General features: G+C 41.4%; 1 protein-coding gene across 1 annotated transcript; it reads right to left on the bottom strand.

Annotated features, from left to right (window-relative positions):
- Positions 1-46: 46 nt before the first annotated feature.
- Positions 47-8005, bottom strand: LOC114703953 (patched domain-containing protein 3-like). Its single transcript, XM_028884998.2, is given in 4 exon segments — positions 47-261; positions 5958-6079; positions 7004-7560; positions 7563-8005. Coding segments are annotated over 4 exon segments (1191 nt in total). The 5' UTR covers positions 7921-8005; the 3' UTR covers positions 47-107.
- Positions 8006-10272: the final 2267 nt, after the last annotated feature.

The following is a 10272-nucleotide window of genomic DNA, read 5'->3' as shown; positions in this document are numbered from 1 at the left end:
AGATAGATAATTCAACTTGCTCTTCTTGTTATCTAAGCCTCCTACACAAATGCATTCCCTTGTCCATTGCACACACCTACAGACTCAACACAACTTTATATTTTGTTTTACTCACCAAGAATAAGAAATGGTGAATTTGCAACTATGATCACAAATGGTACCCCAATGTGAAGCATCAGGCCAAAGCCACTCACCACTGACATGGCAACACAAAACACTCCAAAGACTGCTACCCACATTTTGTTTCTTACACAGTCCAACCTGTAAATTTAGAGGGAAAAAATAAGAACCTGTAATGACAGCTTCCATACTGAAATCCTGCTAATTGGTTGTTGACTTAGACACAAAGGAAGAAGCCTCTGGGATGATAATATCATCTGTCTGATAATTTCCATATCTGTCTGCTAGAGACCTAAAACAGGCATTATCACATTAACAACTTACAAAAAATAGAGGAGACAATAAAGTTGGGAATCCATAAACATTTCCAGGTGATTCTTATGTAACTACCCAAACACCAATCCACTGGCTAGCAGTTCAGAATAGAAATTTGCTAAGCACTGCAAATGGTTAACTCTGCTCTGACTTTCGTAAGGGTGTGAATGAAATACAGTAGGTAATAGATGGCGGCTTGGTTCATCTGTTGCTATGGCAAAATACTGGAGGCTTTATATTTTATAAAAAGAAAAACATTTAGTTCACAATTCTAAAGGTCCAAGAGGATGATGCAGCATCTTTGTGAGGGCTCCTCTCATTGTTGTAACATAGTACATGTCATTGTTGTGGGAATGTGTGTGTGTGTGTGTGTGTGTGTGTGTGAGAGAGAGAGAGAGAGAGAGAGAGAGAGAGAGAGAGAGAGAGAGAGAGAGAGAGAGAAAAATCAAAAGATGGGAAAATAGGTAGATTTAGGAGCAAGGCCTGCTGTTCTCATAACTTTCTGTCACAGTGCTTTCTGCGGACAGCATCCCCAGTGACCTATCCCTGTTCATAGTCTCTGCTTCTTAAAGGTCTCACTATCTCCCAATATCACAATGCTGAAAAATCAAGTTTCTAATACATGAACCAGGACTCACTAAAACCACATCCAAAGCACACCCAAGGGCAAGCTGTGAATAAAATGGAGCACGTATTCAATTCTGTGTCCATCCAACCCAACTTCAACTGGACACAGTATAAGTAGTCTGCAATTTCAAATTAGTCCAGTGAATACTGGGCTCAAAGTATGGAAACATTGTTTTAAATCATTTTCATTACTACATGTTTAAAGTATGATATAACACTTTATCACCCCACTGGCCACAGTACATTTTAAAAATTTTTAGATTTATTTTCTTCTGTGTGTATGTTTGTTTTGCCTGCATATCTGTATATGCATAATGTCTATGCCTGGTTCCCATAGAAGTCATAAGAAGATGTCTTATTATAAGCCACCAAGTGAGTGCTGGGAACTGAACCTGGGTTCTCTGAAAGAACAAAAAAATTCTCTTACATCATCTCTCTGCCCCCAACAGTACATTTTAAAATTTTGGCAATATACTACAGGTTTTTTAATTTACTTGCTAGAAACTTCTTCAAAACAATGCCTGATACCTTATACTTCCTCCTCCCTATATACATTATAGGGAAAAGAAAACAAGTTAGGACCCTACGTGTGAGGATGATGACTAGGAACACAAACCAATGATTGTAAGACAGAAGGAAAGATCACATTCAAGTATACAAAGATTTCTGGAAAGCAAAAGCTTGTAAAATTAGGTTCGATCCTCAGATCAAAAAAAAAAAAAAAAAAATCTCATAGACCTGCTAGGAGAGGAAACTGACCACAGAAACCCACAGAAAGATCTTTGCAAATTGTGCAGAGTTCTAGGGATGCTGTTTTCATGAGTCATCACCTTTATTAACTTGTGCTTTCTGATGATCCAGCTGCTCTTTTTAAGTCACCTCTAGTCCTTTAATCAGCCCTTACCCATACTCCTCTTAGTAACCTCATTAAAAAACTCATTGGTTCCTCAAATTTAACTCTGTTTCAGTCATTACTTTGATCTACCATGAACTCCCTTTCTGGGGTGAGGGGTGAGTAGACGTGTGTGTGTGTGTGTGTGTGTATGTGTGTGTGTGTGTGTGTGTGTGTGTGTGTGTACGCACATGCGCATTGTATCTTCCCAAAAAAAAAAAGTATGTCATACAATAGCAACAAATGATGTTTCAGCTGACAATGTTGTTTGGAGGCGGTGGAAAATGTATAATCATAGTGGTTCCAGAAAATTAAAACAGGGCTGAAAACGTCATGTCACCTACTGAGTATACAACTAAATATGCAGGGAAATGGAAAATGTCATATAATCTTCAAGAAAAGTCATAGTGAAGGACTTAGCTGTTTAGACCTCAACAAACTCCTTAAAGGGTTGCTGGAGAAATAGTTCAGCATTTAAGAGTACTGACTGTTCTTCCAGGGAACCAGGGTTTGGCTTCCAGCACCCACATAGTGGCTCACAACCATCCAAAACTCTAGTTCTAGGGTATCTGCCAATGTCTTCTGTCCTCCATAGGTACCAAGCATGTACACAGCACACAGACATACATGCAGGCAAAACACACACACACACATATATGAAATAAAACAATAATGATATTCAAAGGAAAATTTTAGATGAAACCTAAAAAGTTTTTATCAACAGAGCGTAAGGTTCATGGCAAGGAACTCAGCAATTAGAAAAAGAAACAAAGCAAGCATGAATGGGCCCATCTCAGGTTGGCAGCTCAACTTCACAGTGTTGTCCACATAGTACTAGTTTTTGAAGACAAGAAAGATGCAAAATTGAGAAAGTCATTGATTCTTCCTCCACAGTGTCAAAGAGCCACTGAGGCCAAGCAATGTATGCCAATGTCAGAGGCCCTGAAAGGTCATTGTGTGAAGCTTATAAAAGTGAAGCCTAGATTGTGGTTGAGACCTCAAGATGTTGGAGATGTCAAAACTGTGAGACATGTATCAAGGAGAACTGAATACAGGGAATGGAACCAGCCCAAGAGAGAGAAATTGCTGGCAACAAAGCCGGAAGGACTGAACCATCTAAGCCCTTTGAAACTGAAGTCCCAGATATCAGACACAGAGCTACAAAATTTTGTATTTGCCCTGCTGGATTTCAGTCTGGATTTCCTCTAATATTTCCTTACTATGCCCCCACACTTTCATTTTGGAAGGGTAATGCTGTGGATATCATTCTGTATAAATAAAACACTGATTGGTCAGTGGCCAGGCAGGAAGTATAGGCAGGACAAGGAGAGAGGAGAATTCTGGGAAGTGGAAGGCTGAGTGGGGGAGTCACTGCCAGCCACTGCCATGACAAGCAGTATGTGAAGATGCCAGTAAGCCACAAGCCACGTGGCCAGGTATAGATTTATGGAAATGGATTAATTTAAGCTATAAGAACAGTTAACAAGAAGCCTGCCACAGGCATACAGTTTGTAAGCAATATAAGTCTCTGTGTTTACTTGGTTGGGTCTGAGCAGCTGTGGGACTGGCAGGTGACAGAGATTTGTCCTGACTGTGGGCCAGGCAGAAAAAACTCCAGCTACAAAAGGCACCCAACGTGTTGGCAAGAGTTTCTACCTAAAACCTGAGTAAAAAGATTCTAAAATGGAACTAAAAACAGTTCCTAGTTATCTCTTTCAAGTAGCGTGTTTGAGCTACTATGGTGGGTTCCTGGCATGTGTGCTCAACCTGCAGTTTGGCGGGAATGAGGCCTCTGCAAGTGGCACATTAAGCTGCATGGTGGATTTAGCCTTTGCTAGAACAAAACAAAAAGAGGTTTCTGGGCTACATGCTGCTTTGATAGAAGCATAGACCCACTATTTCTGAGAGTGGGTGGCTCCCAGAGCTGGTGGTAAACATACCACCACCATATTGGGAAGCTGAAGTGGGCAGAGCCAGCAGCCACAGCGCCATTTCAATCTTAAAATGCTGCAGTTTAAAGCAATAGGCTCAAGGAAACATAAAAAATAAGCCATGTAAAGATGGCTTCCACACAGAGAATCTGGATTATGTTCTCTTTGATATTCGTAACTGAAGAAAAACATTTGATTGCAAAAGCTGTTGAGTTATGCCAAAATGTATATTTTAAAGGTACCTTGACTTCAAAATTTGGATGTAAGGATATGTTGCTTTGGAAAGGAGGCTCTGCTTTTGTTTCCACAGAAAGCCAGAGGCTATGGATTTGTTCCAGATTAAGATACATCAGGTTTGACCAGCCAAGACCCCTGAAAGGTCTCTGATGACACCATGGCCCAGATGATCCAACATCCAGAATGGTTTGAAGGCAACTGGCTCAGACAATACAGCCTCATGGACTACTCCATAATCCTAAAATTTTCTTTGTGTCCCCATAAGATACAGCGCCCCCCTCCAGCAGGAAGTAGTAAGAGAAGCTACGCCCAAATTCCCAAATTATATGTAATTTTACTATGTTAAGGTTAAAACCTTCCTTTTTGGAAAAAAAAAGAAAAGGAGAAGTGCTGTGGATATCATTCTGTATAAATAAAACACTGATTGGCCAGTGGCCAGGCAGGAAGTATAGGCAGGACAAGGAGAGAGGAGAATTCTGGTTAGTGGAAGGCTGAGTGGAGAGACACTGCCAGCCGCTGCCATGACAAGCAGCATGTGAAGATGCCGGTAAGCCATGAGCCATGTGGCAAGGTATAGATTTATGGAAATGGATTAATTTAAGCTATAAGAACAATTAGCAAGAAGCCTGCCACAGCCATATGATTTGTAAGCAATATAAGTTTCTGTGTTTACTTGGTTGGGTCTGAGCAGCTGTGGGACTGGCAGGTGACAGAGATTTGTCCTGACTGTGGGCCAGGCAGAAAAACTCCAGCTACAGGGTAATATATATTATGTACCATTTTCTAAGGGATACATAATTTGTTTGTTTTATTTTAAACAGAAAATCACAGTTAAGAAATTGCCTAGAATCTCAGAAGAGGATTTGGACTTTTAAGCAGTGCTAAAATCTTTTTAAAAATTTGTATTTTTCATTTTATGTGTGTATGTCTTGTACCACAGTTGCAGTGATGAGAAGAGAGGGTCAGGCCAACTGGAACTGGTGAGCTTATGGGATCAGGCCAGAAAGTATTAGTTTGAATGAGAAATTTCCCTCATAGGCTTACATATGTGAACACTAGGTTCCCATTTGGAGGTGCTGTTTGAGGAAATTATGGAACCTTTAGGAGGTAGAGCCTTTCTAGAGAAAGCACACCACTGGGGACCAGCTTTGAGGGATTATAGCCTCACCCACTTACTGTTGTCTTTCTGTTTCCTATGTGTGGATGAAATGTGATCAGCCAGCTCCCTGCTCCTTGATAAACTACATCCCTTGAGAAACATAAGCCAAAATGAATTCTTCTTCTTTTTTTTTTTTTTTTTTTTTTCGAGACAGGGAACTCTTTCTTCTTTAAGTTTCTTTTGGTCACGGTTTTCCATCAAGTGACAGATAAGTAAAACAATGTTGTAACTTATGGAATGAAGTGGCAAGGCAAATCTATGGCAATAGATACCTGCTTTAAAAAAGAAAAAGTCAAATAATTTGAAATCTGTAAAACTAGGGAAAAATAAAATCAAAGATGACAGAAGTATCTTAGTCTATTCTGGTTTTAGACTGAGTAACCTATAAAGAGCAGAAAGGAAAAGTCTAGAATAGGCAAATTCAGAAATAGAAAGTAGATTAAAGTTTGTCTGGGACCATGGGAGAGGGGTTTAGGGGGTTACTATATAATGAACATCTGCTAGTACTGATCAAAAACCTTGGGAAGCAGATAGTTGTGGTGAATAAACAGTATGGATATAATTAATATCACTAAATTGTTCACTTAAATTGTTACAAATGGAATATTGTATATCATGTATGTTTTATCACAATATATTACAAGGCGAGAGGTAAAAAAATGAGTGAGAGTTTTACCTGAAGCATGATACAACTGCAAACAGTATGATTAAAATGTATGCCAAGTGGAACAGAGGGATCACAGTCTTAGAGGTTGCCTCAAACTCCAGCTGTCTTGAAAGGGATGTAAAGTAGACTACCTGAAACAAACAAACAAACAAACAAATAAATAAATAAATAAATAAATAACATACTCAGGAAGTAAATCCAGACTCCAAAGTCTGTCAAAAGTTACAAACACTACTGGACACTTCAGCTTCTTGATGGGCATGCTGCAAAAAGTGAATGATTTGCTTCTTCACATAAAATCTGCAGTGTACTTTCCAACCTTTCCCTCAAAATGTAAAGTTTAATAATTTCTCTACATTTTGGCTAAGATCAGGTTAAAAAAAACTCTAACCCAAAATATAAACAAACCAAAACTGAATTTTATGCACAACTGTGAAACTTTATCCTTGCTAACAACTGTGGAAATTGTGGCATTTTCTAAATCTTCTTAGATTGGTATTTTTTCATATTTTAATCTCATCAGTAGCACTTTAAGAAACACTGGCTTCCCAGTAGGCATTTGCTTTCACTGGGGTTATTGGAATTACTTGCCCAGAATTTTAACAGATAACATGTACCTCAATACTAAGCTAGGTGCCTTATAACTAACCTGAAAGGGGCTGAACTAGTTATCTATCTTCTTAAATACCACGACAGAACTTGAAGGTTCTGTTTTTTTTTAATTCCATTGGGCACAAACAGGCTTTAGGGACTCCTAGGAACAAGAGGGAGCTCAATAAAATAAATAAATTCCAAGTGACTTAATTAGAAAACCAAACCCCACACCAAGTGTGAAAATCAGTTTCTATACTAAACAGACTTACAGATACAGGATTTATGTACAGACCAGAAGAATGATGCCAATACTTTATGATCGGTGGCGTCATCCATTCATGTTATAATGGGTTTTCATAACAAGCATAGGAGAGCACACCCAGCTTTAATTCAAGGGCCACCTCATCTCCAGACCTCCCACCCTTACTGGCCTCCCTTGCCAACCCTAACCTCCAGAATACCTCTGTCTCTTCCAAAGTCAGACTGCTCTTCATGTCGTTAAAACGGTTAAGAAAGTGAGTGAGCCATGCCTTGCTACGCTCACTGTCCTCGGGGTCCTCGGTCTTGAGGTAGTACAGCAGCCTCATTGCTCGGGACTCCACAAGTCGTTGACTTCTTCCCATCGATTGACCCAAGACATTTCCCCCAAAGAAGCCCGCCAAATAGATGAGGTGGTTGTTCATGTCATGGAGAGGGAAGGTGAGATTTGACAAGTCCACTGATGAGTTACGCTGCCAGGCATACAGCAGAGGGTTGGGTGGCACGCACAGAGTCTTGTACTTGGCGCATACCTCTTTGTACAGGATCTGTGTTCCATTTTCCTGTACCACCTTCAGCGCCTGCACTGCTTGGTCCAGCTTGCTCACCTCCGTGAATACCCCCGGCTCTAGCAGCGAGGCGGTAAAGGATACCACCAGGATGGACGCAAAGTTGGCCTCAGAGCTGGTTCTGGAGGCGGAGAAGCGGTATGTGTCATTGGTGCTGAAATGACCCTGCACGAAGCGCCGCTCGGCCTTGCAGGACTGCCAATCGGTGTGTACTGCTCCTCCAGGTTCTCCTTCTCCTTGGGAAGGAAGATGAGGCCGGTGCCCAGGGCGACCGTCAGCAGCGCCGGCCCAAGTAAAAACAGCCACGGGTGCATACCCACAGCGTAGCCAAGGCGCTGAAAGCTGCGCGACAGGGGCGCTTCTAAGCAGTCGGTGTGGCAGCGACGTGGCAGTGGCAGAGGTGCTTCCTGACCCAGGGGCGGCGGGCGCTCTGATGGCGGTCCTGAGGCCCAGCTAGGGCCCGCTTCGTCAGATGGCACTGACTCCAGCTCACCTTCAGAAGGCGCCTCTCGCAGCGATTCCTCTCCCGGTGCCACTTTGGAGGAGTTCATGTCGCCCACAGCTGCTCACAGGAGCTGCTGCTGATCTGCTTGCACCCCAACGGTCTGGGACCCAGGGGCCGTTGGCTGCTCTGGTGCCCGGATGCTGGAGGCAACGGTTGGGAGCACGTGGCCGAGGTGATCTTCCTGGTCTGGATCTGCCCCAGGGTTAGGATTAGTACCATTCTCCTTGTCACAGAGCATTTCTTCAAGCCAGAGCCCAGTGGAGCACCTCTCCAGGCCAGGACTTATCAAATTCCTTTCTGGGAACATAAGCTTACCCCCTCCAGCTTGGCATCCCAGTGGCAGGGACAAATTCACACTTGCTTTGTTGTCATGGGTTTATCTCTTTTCCCTACTAGATTGTCAAATCTCTGAGATAGACGATTATTGTATCTAGGTTTGTTGACAAACATGAATGCCAACCAGAGGAACGTTACGTATTTCTTAAAGAGAAGACTACGTATACTAATTACAAAGTTATCTATCAATCTGAAGTTTACAGTTTCCAATCTAAATGAAAACTGTACTGAGACAGCCAGACTTGCAAATCATTATAAATTCGCAGAATTATATATATCCCAAAGTGTAGGAAGTGTAGCAGAGAGATTGTTGCTTCCTGGTTATTTCCTCTATATTCAACTAAAAAGTCTGCAACCAGATAGCATTTGTTGGAGATTGGTTAAGATCACTCAACAAAATTCCCCCTAAATTTGTTGCATCTTTGTGTGCTTTGCGAGACTATAAAGCAATATCAACTGCTTTCACCACAGCAGGAGATAGATTCTTAGATGGTTTGCTGAGTTATTATGCTCATCCTGGAATTATGGTATGCAGTTGTGTGAATTTCCAAATGTTTATTTACCTCAAAGAGAAAGAGCCTAACAAATTAAAAAAAGATTCTGCCCCCCCCCTTTTTAAAAAAATCAATGAGTATTATGATTACTTACAAGAGTAGGGGCAACCCACAGACAGCTACACCACCAAAAAGAACCACCCTCGGTCAACATTTTACTTCTCAGTCAGCCCTTGCCTACCTAAAGCTGGGAAGGATGGAACGGGAGTTGAAATATCAGGGAAAAGTCAGAGGAGGTCTTGTGAACTTCCCTCAAAGAGATCCTGCTAACAACCCAATTACTACAAGTCTAGCTATCTGCTGTATATTTCTGTTGGTTTTGTTGCCATAGCTTAAGGCTAAGGGCTCTTATAGCTCATCACAGCTGTTCTGCCACATGGTGGCAGTGAATGTGCTAAGAGGAGTAATCCATCACTTTTGTTTAAACTGGTCAATTTATGGTTGGTCAAAACTTATAGCTGAAACCAAATGCAGTGGTCTGCCCCAGTAGCCCTGGCTATTCAGGATGGTTGAGACAGAAAGACTGTAAGTTCAAGGCCAGCCTGGGCAACATAGCAGGACCTTATCTCAGAACAAAATATTGAAGCTGAGGAACATAGCTGTAGCTCATTGCTAAAGTGTTTGCCTAGCATGTAAAAGATCTGGAACTTAATCCCCAGGATCACACACACACACACACACACACACACACACACACACACACACAAATGCACCTGGAAAAATTCTAATAATATATGGACCGTTGATCTATCCTGTCATGCTTAGTGATAGAATGCAAGTAATGTTCAGGGAAACACACCTAACAGTTACATCCAAAGTAAAACAGCTGAAAGAGTAAAATGAATAAATTTAGTAAGTACAACAGTTCAGACTTAGATAATATTTGCTCATTTAGGGTAGAAATTGAAAAGAGAGCATTAGGCCTTTTTTGTCCTTTTGTTTTTCTAAAGACCTCTTTTAAACGCCTATACTGATAGGCTACAGCAAGACCAGAAGACAAAAACTTCCCTAAAGGAAGTTTTTAGTTGAATTCCTAGTGTCATAGAAAAGAAATAGATTGCAGAACAAGCAAAGGATGAGCCAGGTGGAGAAGATACCATGTGTCTACTTATAGGAGCATGAATGAGGAGTTAATTACAGGAGTATGACTGGTGGTGGGGTAGTTACAGAAGCATGGGCAGTTGTTGGGTAACTATTTCACCAGAAATTACAATCCAGCATCCATGACAACTGAGATAAAAGCTGCATCCCTGAAGCTACCTGAACAACTTGCAAACAGTTTAGCTAATCAGTCTCCTATCCCTAGCAACATCACTATCATCTATCAATTGATAGATAGATGATTGATAGACAGACAGACAGACAGATAGACAGATAGATAGATATAACCTTGTGGGCAGAGGGTCTTGTGAATTTCTTTAACTTCAAAACTTCCTGAACCTTGTTTTATTTACTCCTTGAGGACTTTACACAATGAGGATGCTCTCTAGGTTTCCTGGGAAGAATTG

This window comes from Peromyscus leucopus, unplaced genomic scaffold (genome assembly GCF_004664715.2).
Source record: "Peromyscus leucopus breed LL Stock unplaced genomic scaffold, UCI_PerLeu_2.1 scaffold_616, whole genome shotgun sequence".
In the NCBI taxonomy this organism is placed as follows: Eukaryota; Metazoa; Chordata; class Mammalia; order Rodentia; family Cricetidae; genus Peromyscus; species Peromyscus leucopus.
Note: the sequence above shows the minus strand (reverse complement) of the source record. Positions and strands in the feature narration are given on the sequence as shown.